The sequence below is a fragment of the Oculina patagonica genome, chromosome 7, assembly GCF_052425735.1.
Source record: "Oculina patagonica isolate OP01 chromosome 7, crgOcupat, whole genome shotgun sequence".
NCBI classification, from domain to species: Eukaryota; Metazoa; Cnidaria; class Anthozoa; order Scleractinia; family Oculinidae; genus Oculina; species Oculina patagonica.
Window position 1 is genome coordinate 6902164 of NC_135764.1, and position 13579 is coordinate 6915742.

Consider the following 13579-nt stretch of genomic DNA (forward strand, 5'->3'; position numbering starts at 1 on the left):
ACAACCTGGTCCTGCAGTGAAAGAATATTTTCCTGACCACAATCGCTTTGTATTACACGTCTTTGTTACTGGATTCGTATTTTACGATTTTTTCCGGTGTGTGGTTTGACACTGGACCAAAAGGAAACAAAATGGCCCGCAAGCAATACTTCAGCTGAGCCAACTTGGTATTGAATATTGGCTAGTTATTCATAAGCCACTGAAGTCGGGACACTAGGGGCAGCTCGCCTTAATATTCATCTTTATGTTTTCAATAGTACGTCATCTGCATAGTATGGGCGAAATTGATGAGGCAAAGGGGAGATAAAGTTCAGTTCGTCTTTTGTAGGTTAGTTTTGGAAATTAAAAGTGATTGAACAAGCAAGGTGTCACTAGTTTAGAAAGTTTAAGTAAAAAAAAATAAATAAGATATTCTTCTTTCACCTTATCTCACTCCAGCTCTGGCCCTGTAGAAGACTAGTTGACTAGTCGAAATATCGGCCAAATAAATTGTCCAACACAAGTGTCGTCGTACTAGCCGTGCATTTAAAATTACTGTTTTATACACCTCGAGTGAGTTCTAGAACATGCATCTCCAAGCTACGTGAGATCCGACAAAGAATTGTGCCATAGTCTTCCTAACGTTGTGTGGCCCTCTGCATTTAACCGTCCCACTTAAAAGTACATGTTTATATCGTCTTCAGATTCTTGACAAGAATCATTTCATTTTTGTCGTTTTTGTCGTTTTGTTTGTTGTATTTAGTAGTTAGTATTGTGAGTGAAGGAAAGGCCAGTCTTACCTTATCGGACTGACTCTACTTTAATAATGTCGCTAATGATGGTGTTTATGATGAGGACAATGATGGTCTTCTGATTTGTGTATGTTATGTTAACTCAAAGCTGAGATTTATTGGCTTCGAAAGTTAGTTAGTGATCTTTTCACGGACTGGTGATATCACACCGTAAATAAACGATACGTGTATTGAGAAAGTGCAGGCATGAAAAGCAAAGTTAAATGTCTTGAGAAGAAAAACAACAACAAATAAGGTAGCAGTGTCTGTAGATAAATGATGCCGCAAATGCCTATATCACAAGACCCATCAAAAAAGCCCTTTTAAGGAAAAAAAACAAACATAGGGCCTCAGCATATCCCTTTTGTCTTGAGCTTCGCCCGGAAGGGCGGGAGCTTGACGCGTTTATTAAGACGAAAGGGGAAGTGAAAACAGTACAGTTTGTCAGAATTTTAACACTCAGTTTTTGCAATTTGTCTTATAATTCCACTTTGGCACAACTATCTCAGTTTAAATCTATATTTTTTGCAGTTTCTTATCGATAGACCTGTTCGTACGCGGCGTTGCGCAATGTAACTGCAACTGTGTTGGTCAACTCAACGGCTATTTTTAATATATGTTTTACGAAGAAAGAACTTTTGTCGACGCAAGAAGAAACCTTCAGAACTTTGTTATCATTCTTGATCACCTGTATAAACGTCTGCCATAACGCTAAACAAATTACCAAAACAGATCATCACGCCAAAAATAAACCTAAAAATATTTATAACTGTGAAAAGACTATCTGCCGTGCAATATACATGATTATATGTATAAAGACTGATTCACTGCAAATGAGCAAATAAATATTGTACTAGTAGTAGAACAGATCTAGAAAAATATTTATGGCAATTTTAAGTAGGGTTAGTAAGTTCAAGAAAATTTGAAAATTTCCGAAAATTTAGCTATTTGTTTGGGAGAAAATTAACATTTTTCGCTTTTTCGTCTCCAGGCACGAAGTGGTTGCAAAAATACCACTAACCTAGAAGTACTGGGAACAAGTTCGTCCCAGAATGCATTGCCCTATTCATGAGTTAATCTAGCCGCGCTTAGCATCATGGTCCGGCTTTAAATTTTGTCAAAGTCATTCCAACATGGCGGCCGGTACGGCTGTAATGCATTTGCCTAGCACGAGAAGCACCGTAAAGAAGGAAGAACCTGCTCGTAGAGTCCAGAAAATTAAGGCGGACGAGGTAAGAAGACTGAGCGTGGCGAAACAGTGAAAAGTAGCGTCGGTCGTTTGCGAAAAACTCCAAAAGTTGATCATGTGGTTGTTCATGACGACATCTTTTGATCGAAAACTGTGACTTTTTTGAAAAGCGAATTCGCTTAGCTCTTCAAGTTGCACGCTATCTGTTTTAAGGGACTTCATTATGTTACTTACTTCCGTATTCACTTTTGTTAGTAAAAGTGAGATTTTTAAAGGCTCGGGATTGACATTAATCCATATGGCCATTCGCTTTTGTCGAAGCTTTCGATAAAAACTTGAAGATCCTTGAACTGAGTCTAATGAAACTTGTGTTTGTTAAGCCGTTGATTTTTTTTTTTTATTATTTCAGTCAGTTACATAAACCAGCCTCATAATTTACTAAACGAATGGTGCTCTCAATGAGTTTTTTTAACTGCGTTACTGTACTTGTAATATCGTTCTTTATTTGGGTCCTTTGTTAAGGACTTTACAATTTAAGTTGACTGAAAGTTCTCGTTTCCTTAACTGTTTGCTTGTCTCCTTATGTGTTCAAGATCAGTATTTTAACTTATCTTTGCATACTATTTATGAAATTTTCCCTTAAACATTCAATAATTATTAGTTAAACTTGTTAACAAGTTGAAGCATCAGTTCCACTTAATTGCTGTCCATGTGTATGTACTTGAAGCCCATTTATTTTATATCTCTGTTACTTGTTCGTATGCCAGAACGTTCTTAAAAGGGGGTACCAACAGCCTGTGGAAATGTATGGTGTTTTGGTGTTGACTTGCCGCAAATTCTTCAACTGATTTAACTCACCCTTTTCACTTTAAAGGTGCCCCTAGTTTGAAACTTTCTTAGATATTTAATATCTTGTTCCTTCTTTTAATTCATGTAGATGGAAGTAGAAGAAGAGAAACAGCATGAAGGAATTCAACAATATTACATCACCAAGATAGAGGGTCTCCAGGTATAATACGGCTGTTGATTTATACACATACATGTATAGCAAAGGCTTATAGAGAATAATGGTTTAATACCCAGACTCAAAGATAGGGACCTAAACAGTTTAACCTCTAAAGTGAACACCCTTGAAACCAAAAAGGTTTCCACTTGTGAGAAGTGTCTGCCTACAAGAGCTGTCAGTTGGACGTTCAACTGTACTGTACTGTCCAAAGCTCTCTAGAAACATTCTCTTATGGTTTGAGCTTTCTTTAATTCTATCTTTCTCTCATGTTCTCAAATCCTTGTGTATTATGTTTTGCTTCTTATTTAACAACCAATTTGTGTCCTTGTCACATTGTAAATTAATTTTTTGAATTCCTTTGTTTCTCTTTAGATGGTTGTTACAGAAGAAATCAAGAACTTACGGAGACTTGAAGCACAGAGAAATGAGCTAAATGCTAAAGGTCGGTACACTGTACATGTATGCATTATTCTTTTCTTCACACTTCATGGTTCTTCATGCTACAGGGGTCATGATAGTACACAAGCCACCCCACCACAAGGTAGTGATCCCTTTTTAGCTACATTATGTATAACTGGAACAGATGGATAGGTGCTGGTGGATGTTCTATGCGGCCATTGATGTGGAAAGGATAGATAATGATGACAATGAGGACGATGATGATGTTAATGATGATGATGATGATGATGATGATGGCTGCACTTGTGGGATTTGCAGTCACCGCTGGCCAGGGCTCTTGTGTTGTGTTTCAACATTTATTTTGTACATGTATATGGGCAAGATCAATGTTGCCAACTAGGAGTAAAATTGTTGAATTGCAAAAAAAAAGCCATGAAAAATTTTCACTTCATGAAGTGGAACACTGTTTGATACTACTGTTCCTACTTGGATACTGGACGTGCTCAAGTTTTGAAGTATTTATTGAAGTGAATATGGTCTTTTAACTTTTAATGTAGTGCGGATGTTGAGAGAGGAACTGCAGCTGCTGCAGGAGCAAGGCTCATATGTTGGTGAGGTGGTAAAACCCATGGACAAGAAAAAGGTTTTAGTGAAGGTCAGTCTTCCAGTAATTACTTAAAGGACCCTGCCCTAGTCAGCCTCCGCCAATTTTGATGCCATCAAAATTATGAAAACTGTATGGCAAAGGGAAATCTTATTGCATAGCTGTAAGTTGTGTTACTGGAAGTCTTTTTATTATCTTTAGCAGTTCCACAGTGATATCTTTCGCTTAGACCAGTCCATGTAAAATATAATACCGAAACTCTTGTTTATGTAAACAAAAACAAAGGTGTGTCTGACTAGGGTCCTTAAAGAGGGATTGCCATGCATTGTATACTACATGTATGGGGATAAAAGAACCCAGAAGAAACTTTTAAACTGATACAACTCCAACAAGTTAAAGAAATAAAAGTTTGCTCCAGCTACGTACATGTACAGAACTGTTGTTGATTATTACCGTGGATGATATTAGCGAGTGTTTTTCAATTGCCGCTCTGATATATTGATTGGATTGTTATCCAACCTTACATGGTATCAGTACAATATACACTGTTGTTGCTTGCTGAATACACCCATTCATGATCACTTCAAAAATTTTTAAAGATTTTCACCTTATTTGGTTGGCTAAATTTAGATTTTTTTGTTTATTTTCACCCAGCTATGCAATGCTAGTTATGAAAGCTGTGTACAAACTTTTTCAAAGCTATGTTAGTTATAAAAGCGAAAACTAAAACTTTCTGTGTCTTTGGTGGAAGTGAAAGCCCGCAAAAAACATGAACATCAACTTCTGTTTGCTGTCCATAGTTGAAAAACATCTGTGCCCAAGTTCCCTGTACTAAATATATTTTCAATGTATATTTACTGAGGTACATGTAAATTAGGATTTTCACAGCTGACATTTTGAGTTTGATCATTACGTGGGTTGATGTATTCATGTACATGTACATTTGTACATGTATGTTTTAACAAGGAGCTGTACCATTGACAAAATAAAAAACAGAGCAAGTTTTAAGAATATTCCTGGACAGTCATATTGTTAAGAATCATCAGTTGATCTTGCACAGGAGCGAATGCTTTGTGAAGTTAAAGACAAGACATTTTAAGCCCTTATTCTGCGATTATATTATTAGATAATTACAAGGGTAAAGCGGTTTAAAACTAAAACACAACGAATTTACAATGTTGGTAAACTTGAGTGGAAAGATACGATTAGTAGAATAGTACCTGAAACATTGACACTAGCCCATCAGGCTTGAGCTAAAAAACATCCAAAATTGACCACATGAAATTAAGGGCAAAAAATTGTAAATTACATAAATGTACCTGTAGAATTTGTACTGACAAAAGTTACCGTAAAGTTGTCATACGTTCCTCGATTTGGAAGCTAAATTTTGGAAAAAAAAATATACAGACCATAAAGTTTGAAGTTCAAGTGAGTCTATTTACACAACAAGGGCAAATAAGACGTTTCGAAATACTGACACTGTTGTCGAATTTTACTTAAATCAAGTCCCACGAAAGTAAATTTCACTTGTATACCTCCTTTTTAGTTTGAGTTCCAAAATCGTAAACTCTGGATGCTCTTTCGATATCATTATTTCGAGATTATCACTTCTAAGGTCTTCTAAACACTCATGAAACACTTGTAATTCGTTCGAATCGTTCGCGAATAACGAATGCTGAGTAGCCAAGCTCAGAATTGCAGCTGAGGAGTCACTTGTCACTAAATCCAAAATGGCGGATAGCATTGTTTTGGGAAGATAAGCACGTTTTTATTTCAAGCTTTCTTGGTCACTGTTACCTGCAACAGGATTAAAGTCTTTACGCAGGCCCCAATAAGAGTTTGTTATATCCAGTTAGATTGTATTTCGCTGTGCATAGTATCATACAAGTACTTTAACTGAGGACGTACTGAGTACGTCCATCTTAGCCTTGTGAGTATTATACAGGACGTTTATCTTGAGTACGTCCTCCTAGCAGCGCAGGCGGAAAGACATCATTTTAAGCGACTAGCAGGTTACTAAACAGCTTTGCAGAGGAACGGGTTTGAAATCTAGTGAACACAACAAAGTTTACAGGTTGTTGTATGTTTATTCAATGACGTCTTGAGAAGTTTTTACGATTATTAATTAGTCACCTTGAAACTCCAACTAGAGATGCTTCCGTAGATAAGCAACACCCAAAATTGACCACTTGAATTTAGAGGGAAAAAGTTGTACATCTCATACAATGTACCTGTAGAACTTGTTACTGACAAAAGGTACATTTTTGTAAAAGAAAATTTAACTTCTTCAAGAGGTAATCATGATTATCAAAATCCCTGCATTGCTTCAGAATGAACATTTACAGAGTTTGTTTACACAACATTCCAGCATGTCTGGGACTGGAAGCCCATAATTAAGCTTCCAGCTAGCATCACTGTTTGTGGAAATAATTTTATTATACATACAATGTACATGTATTGTAATTTTTTCAAATGGCCATTTTACAAACCTTTTAAAGCAAATAAAAAATACTTTCAGTTGTGAATTTATGGAACTAAAGCTGGGTCATGCAACATACATGTACCTGTATTTGGCTTTAGCATTATCAGTAACACTGCAGCCATTTACAGTACGAACTCCATACATTATATTTTAAAAATGTTGATTGTTGCTAATTATTATGAAGACGAGTTGAATTATGGCAAACAAAACCAATCATCAAGATTGAAGGTAATTGAAGGTATCAAAAGCACTCCAATAACCTTTGATTACTGGTAATTAATACACATGTATATATAAAAAGAATTCTAGTAATCCCTAAAGTAAAACAATTTGCCTGAGTGTGTTTCTTTGAGAAAAACAACTCTGTTATATGTTGGGTTTTTTAGGTTAACAGTGTTTAGGGACAAACCAACCACTAAGCATCAAGCCAGAACTATACTTTGATAAATCTTCTTTTCTAACTAGTGAGGTATAGATCCTGTGTATGTTATCTTTTAAGTGTTTCATTAATCTCGCATGTATGATTGCGTGAGTATGTGCTCAACAGTACAAGCATTGAATTCTCCTAATTTTTTAAAAAAAAAAAAACGTGAACAAGATACATTGTGTAACACCAACTTACCTGAACTGTGGAAGACTTGATCAAACTGCTGTATACTTTGTAGGGCACGTTCTCTATGGCCTTTTATTGCCATTCGCATGCATGGGATCACGGTTTATATTGGACTCAGTGGTGTCTTTGATTGAAGTTTATTGGTTGCATCCTATTTTTGGAGCTTGCAGCTGAAGTTAAGTACATGTCAAGCATGTAATATCCTTTTTCTTCCCACAGGTTCACCCAGAAGGGAAATTTGTGGTTGATATTGATAAATCAATCGATATGGCTGAGGTAAGTCAATATTAGCTAGAAATCAAGATACTGCTTTACAAGCAAGAAAACTGAGTGTGTGTGGGTTTCCACGAGAATATTTTGCAGCCTTTTAAGGCATGTCAGATCTTGAGGGATTGAACTAAAGAAAGTGTAATATTTATTAAGGTCCTTAGACCTGTGTAACGGAATCATAACGGATATCCTGTAACCATAACAGAAGTCGCAGCGAGTGAAGTCTGATATTGTGTTCTGTTTTATACATACATTTATTTTATAAATCTCCTTTGAAGCTTTGGAATTTTCTTTTTGTGTGTGTGTTAATCAATATCAATTGATGTTTTCCAGTATCAGATCAAGTTTTTGTTACTAAGCATAATTATAATTATGTACATGACTTCTGTATTAATTGTAAATAAAAATTCAGAAAAGGTGGTTAAGAATTTTACTTAATGCTGTTGTCCAAAGTTTTATGTTGTTGTTGCTTGCCAGTATAGCTTTCTATACATTCATTTGTCTGTTGGGCATTTTTTAATTGCAAGCTAACAATGAGCATAGTGTGTACGATGGTATTGTACTTGTAGCATCCAAGTGATATATTAATAGCAGCTATTAAAGATAGAATTGCTATCATAGCAATTCTATTTTTAATGCAGTTAATTTTGTTTTTATACCAGTACACGAAGCTCAACGGACCCCGGCGGCCCCGGCCCTTGTGAACCCCGAATCCCAACAAACTCTGAACACCGAGGACCCGGCGGCCGCGGACACAGAGAACCGACAGACCGGAGCCCCGAGCGGACAGCCCAAGACCACCCGACGGCTCACCACTCGCCGCGCACTGAACAGTAAATCAGTACCAATAGTGTCTCTGTCGTCTCCACGTCCGTCGATGGGGAAGCCCGAGCGGCCCACCCCCCCAGGGCCGCCGAGACCGGCGGCCAGAGACGGACACGCGCCGAGGGGTCCGCTACGAGAGCTTCGACTGTAATTAATTTTTTAAGCCAATTAATCCACAATGCAATTTATCCTTACCAAATGTACAGTTACATGTACATTGCATTATGTCAGTCTTACTGCATTTGTAGCTGAATTGTTTTGTTTTTTTCTTCAAGGTGACTCCAAACTGCAGAGTAGCTCTTAGAAATGACAGTTACACTCTTCACAAGATCTTACCAAACAAGGTTTGAAGTTTGCAAACATTTTCAACAGAGAGTAGTTTACATTATTGTTATTCTGAAAATAATGATAATGTATTTATATAGCAGCAGCAGCTGTGGCCAAGAAAGGGACAGATGGCGAGCAGGCGGCCCCCCCCACCAGGGGGAAGGAACTAAGAGAAGAGATTTATATAGCGCATTTTTCATATGTATGTGTTCAAATGCGCTTTACACATACTGTAATTTTTACTACACAATTGTAAAGGCCAGACCACAACACCGGGAGCTTCGTGCCCTACTCTTTGCGAATAGTGTGTGGGTTCTTTAACGTCCCCTGTTATAAGACTGATGATACAGGAGACGGGACCTACGGTTTATCGTCCTTTTCCGAGAAGACTAGAATGTCTAACCATTTGCAGATGAAATTACAAAGGCAGCACATTCTCCTCAGTTAGAGTCATCACTGTCCACAATTTTTCCAATCTAGCCTCCCTTCACAGGCAATCTTTTGTGTTAACACACAATCTCTCTGAAATCCTTTAAGGGGCATTATAGAGAATGTATGAAAAACAGAAAGGAGAATTTTTATCTTGATCTTCACCTTTCAATGTTCAGGTTGATCCTCTGGTCAGTTTGATGATGGTTGAGAAGGTTCCTGATTCAACTTATGAGATGGTTGGTGGTCTGGACAAACAGATCAAGGAAATCAAAGAGGTCTGTCCTTTTTCTCTCATAAATTTTAAAACAGTAGAATTACAACAGTATTCATTAACCATGCCTTGCTACTTCCTGCTATGGAACATAGAAATACTGTAAGCTTCTCTGGTGTGTGTTTCGCCAGCTCAAGTGCAAAATTTTTGCCTTAAGTAAGACCTTTTTGTAAAGCCTCAAAGCTAAGCTCTAACTCCTACATGTTTAGAGGACTGAAACAGCTTTTAACTAACTTTTTTTAATAATTCATTGATTGTTGTGTTTTGATCAGGTTATTGAGCTACCTGTGAAACATCCTGAGCTTTTTGAAGCCCTTGGAATTGACCAACCAAAGGTAAGATTCGACTTATAATTGATAATTAATTTAACCAAAGGTGGTGTTTTCTGATCAACCTATACTTGTATGTTCCTCCCAGGGAGTGTTACTGTATGGCCCTCCAGGAACTGGTAAGACACTTCTTGCTCGAGCTGTTGCACATCACACAGAGTGCACTTTCATCCGAGTTTCAGGCTCTGAGTTGGTTCAAAAGTTCATTGGTGAAGGTGCTAGGATGGTTAGAGAACTGTTTGTCATGGCAAGGTATATTTAAATCAATTATTGCTCTCAAGCTCTCATGTTCACCTTTGCTTTTTTCTCAGTTTTTATGCTTTTTCTTTATTAATTTTTTAATGTCTTACATTTAACAGGGAACATGCTCCTTCTATCATTTTCATGGATGAAATTGACTCCATTGGATCATCAAGATTAGAAGGCGGATCTGGAGGTAAAAAAATAATCAATTCAACACGCCCCTGTCTGGTTGAAATTCGGTTACTGTTTATGAGTTCCTATATATTATTAAAACTTGGTTACTAGTGCTAAGTTTTGCTAAGGACCATGTTTTCAGAGTTATTGGAATTTAAATTTTGAAACTAACCAATCCAAACGTTCACCTTTTCCTGAGAGTGCCTCAATTATGGATTATTGAATAATTTCTTAAGATGCAACTTGTTTCTTTATACTTTCAAAAACAGCAAGACAATTACATGTAGATGTTTTGGTTTAAATTTACCTTTGGTTTAAATTTTTCAAACCAGTTTGATTTTGATTTTTCATTGTCTCATATTCATTATAAATCATAATCTGAAACAAAGTGAAAAATTTCAAGCTGAACAAATTTAAACTACAACATACATGTAGATGAAAACAATGCACTGTAAACATGTTGGGTGGTGGGACAAACTCAGTGTGACTATCAATGTCTTCGTTATGTGGCACAGGTGACAGTGAAGTTCAAAGGACCATGTTGGAACTGCTAAACCAGCTTGATGGCTTTGAAGCCACTAAGAACATCAAGGTTGTAATGGCAACAAACCGCATAGACATCTTGGATTCAGCTCTCTTGCGACCAGGACGTATTGACAGGAAGATTGAGTTTCCACCCCCTAATGAAGAGGTGAGACAATTGCACACTACTGGTGGCTATGCCAAGCCAGCCACAGCGGTCTGACCTTAATTTACACATATACACTGTAATTATTATGATGCTAATAATGAAAAAGCTGTCAAAAATTACAAGGTGTGCATGATAAGGTGTATCATGTACTAAGTTAACACAGAATACAAAACTGAAATCCTAGGGTGGGTGGGTGAGAAGGCCAGCAATGGCAGATGTAACTAAAACAACTACCCACCCCAGTGGTGTGTGAGAAAAACATTTTCCTCTTGGCCAGTGGAAAGTCACCTGTACTGTTTGCAATATTGCAATCCAATAATTCAGTTTGTTTCTGTGTTTGTTTTGTTTTCTCAACACCTCAATGAGTCAAGATGTCTTTACCATTAATGATTTAACTTTGCTTCACAGGCAAGATTGGATATCCTGAAAATTCACTCCAGAAAGATGAATTTAACAAGAGGTATAAACCTGAGGAAAATTGCTGAACTCATGCCTGGCTCATCAGGAGCTGAAGTGAAGGTAATGTAGTTGATCATAGAGTACATGTACATGTAGCTAGATTAAAGAAAAATGTTTTCTCAGGGACTGATTGTTTTTTCTCCTTTTCCAATGTTATTTTTTCCTTAGGGTGTTTGTACAGAAGCAGGCATGTATGCATTGAGGGAAAGAAGAGTTCATGTCACACAGGAAGATTTTGAAATGGCAGTCACAAAGGTAATCTTAAATTGTTTTACTTGTCAGTGCATATCTGTTATCACTATCACTACTTCAAGCTATGAGGCTAAAATACTTGTACCTGTACATGTGCAAGAAGGCAAAATCAGAAACATCTTTGCACATTTTTTACCTGTACATTGTAAGTACAGTAAAATGCTTAAACACAAAGTAATTTTGGCCTGGGTACCTAAAGACATGAGGTTGTTTCCTCTACATTACTCATTAAAATTTTGTTTTTCTTTTTAAACAAACCTTACTTCACTTTTCTCTTACACATACACAGCATAACCTCCCCTCCCATCTCCATTATGGAAATGATTTACCTTTCAGAAGGTTAAGGTTTATTTGTAAATAAATTCATACCGGTACTTGCTTTGAGTAATACAGTAAAAACCCGCGTATAAGAACCTAACATTTAAGAACCTGTTAGGCTAAAATTTCATTTTTAAGCACCCTTCACATAAGAACCATTTTAGGCTAAAATTCTAAAACAGGTTCTTATTTTCAAAAAAGAAAAAAAAATCTTCTCAAAAATATAGAATTAAAAAATCTTCTCAAAAATATATTTATAACACAGTCTGTACTGTACACATTATAGTTACAGCATAGTTACACGATTTATTGGGAATTATAGTGAAGGTTACAGTATAGTTTTGATTTTAACAGAATCAGATTAAAATAGTATAGTATTTTGCTTACCGAAGCCTCCAAGAATACTGTTATTGGACATTAAAGAGCAGATCATTTAAAAATTCTACTTTATTTCTTGAACAAAAGTTAAGAACCTAATTAAGAACCTAGTGAGCCTAATTTTACACTAAATACCATTTATATAAGAACCTGTTTAGGCTAACTTGAAAAAACCTAGGTTCTTATGTACGCGGGTTTTACTGTAAATTCATTTTCAGTCTTACTGACCTTAACATCATTAATTTTTTGTTGTCTGTTTACTCCCTAGGTCATGCAGAAAGATTCTGAGAAAAACATGTCAATCAAGAAACTTTGGAAGTAAACCAGCTGGACCGAGTACAGATTATAATCTTCAAAGCATTAAAGCAAATTGATTTTCTACTATTAGGTTACAGCTCTTCTTGTTTATTTAACTTGGGATGTCATTCCATCAAGCAATCAGCCATCAACACAAGGAGAATAGACAATTGAAAAACAAACTGTTGAGTATGACGATAAACTCATGCAACAGCCATGTTCAACACTTTTGGAATAGACTTAAGCATGGTTATACAAAGTATTTAAAATAGCTTCTTTTGCACACATCACAAAACTGTGCCACAGGATGGGTACAGTATTGTGTCACAGGGTGGCTACTCCAGACTGTAGGATCTGACACCTTTAGCATGGTTTGGTTTAGGTTAGGTTAGGAATTGCATGGTTTAAGTGTAGCTGCACTAGCAGTTACTTAAGTAACCTTTGGTTTTGAAGTGTTTTGTGTGCATTTAGTAAGAGGGTGCATTACAATTTTTTGCAAAGACGTGCATGAAGCGGAGTCTGGGACTCTAGCAAATTTCATTTTAGTAGGCAATTTGTAGATTTTCATAATCGCTTCGCATTTTGTACATGCAGTGTGATGCAAGACTAATTAAGCATTGGATAATTATCAAAAGAAAAACAAAGTTCTTTAGTCTTAAGCTGCAGCAGCAACATGGCAAACAGTCTATTAGTCAATGAACCTCCCCTGACTTGTTTCAGACATTTATTTTGCCACTATTTTATTTTTCATTGCATGTTTCAACTGGATTGAATCCAACTCTTGTCATTCTTCTATGAAATTTTTTCTTCTGTATCAAACCATATTTGTATAACATGGAATAATTAAAACAATATACAGTAGTCATCAGGAGGTAGTGATAGGCATTTGCCAAGCTATAATGTGCATGGTAAATTTAATGTTTACCCCAACTAAGATGAATTCTTTTAGTATATACCAAACTATTGAGTAGGCAGAGCAAAGAAAAGGTTATAAATCTGGTGTGTGATTTGCAAACAAGTGGTAAGCAGGACTTAGAGAGCCTGTGAGCTGGAGAGTGGAGGGGGAGGAGACCCCCCCCCAGCCGGGCGCCGCCGGCGGGGCACGCGCGTGCGCGAAAACCAAAAACCGCCAGCGCAGGCAGGATTAAAAAAAACGAAGTTTGGTAAATACTAAATTTCTATTATTTATAGATTAAAATTTGCCACATTTCTGTGACAGAAAACCATCTGTATCTATCTTGTGTACTGTA

General features: G+C 36.7%; 2 protein-coding genes across 2 annotated transcripts in view; one reads left to right on the plus strand and one right to left on the minus strand.

The window, feature by feature from the left end:
- The window catches only part of LOC144661404 (putative flavin-containing monoamine oxidase A), a 137270-nt gene that overhangs the window by 109292 nt on the left and 14399 nt on the right, over window positions 1-13579 (minus strand). The gene's annotated exons all lie outside the window — the stretch shown is intronic.
- Window positions 1886-13369, plus strand: LOC144661409 (26S proteasome regulatory subunit 8). The gene is made up of 14 exons (XM_078522158.1): window positions 1886-2002; window positions 2897-2968; window positions 3338-3407; window positions 3922-4019; window positions 7283-7339; window positions 8434-8502; window positions 9094-9192; window positions 9461-9523; window positions 9606-9769; window positions 9877-9953; window positions 10450-10625; window positions 11034-11144; window positions 11253-11339; window positions 12301-13369. The coding sequence occupies exons 1-14, from the start codon at window positions 1904-1906 to the stop codon at window positions 12352-12354; spliced, it is 1296 nt and encodes a 431-aa protein (XP_078378284.1). The 5' UTR covers window positions 1886-1903; the 3' UTR covers window positions 12355-13369.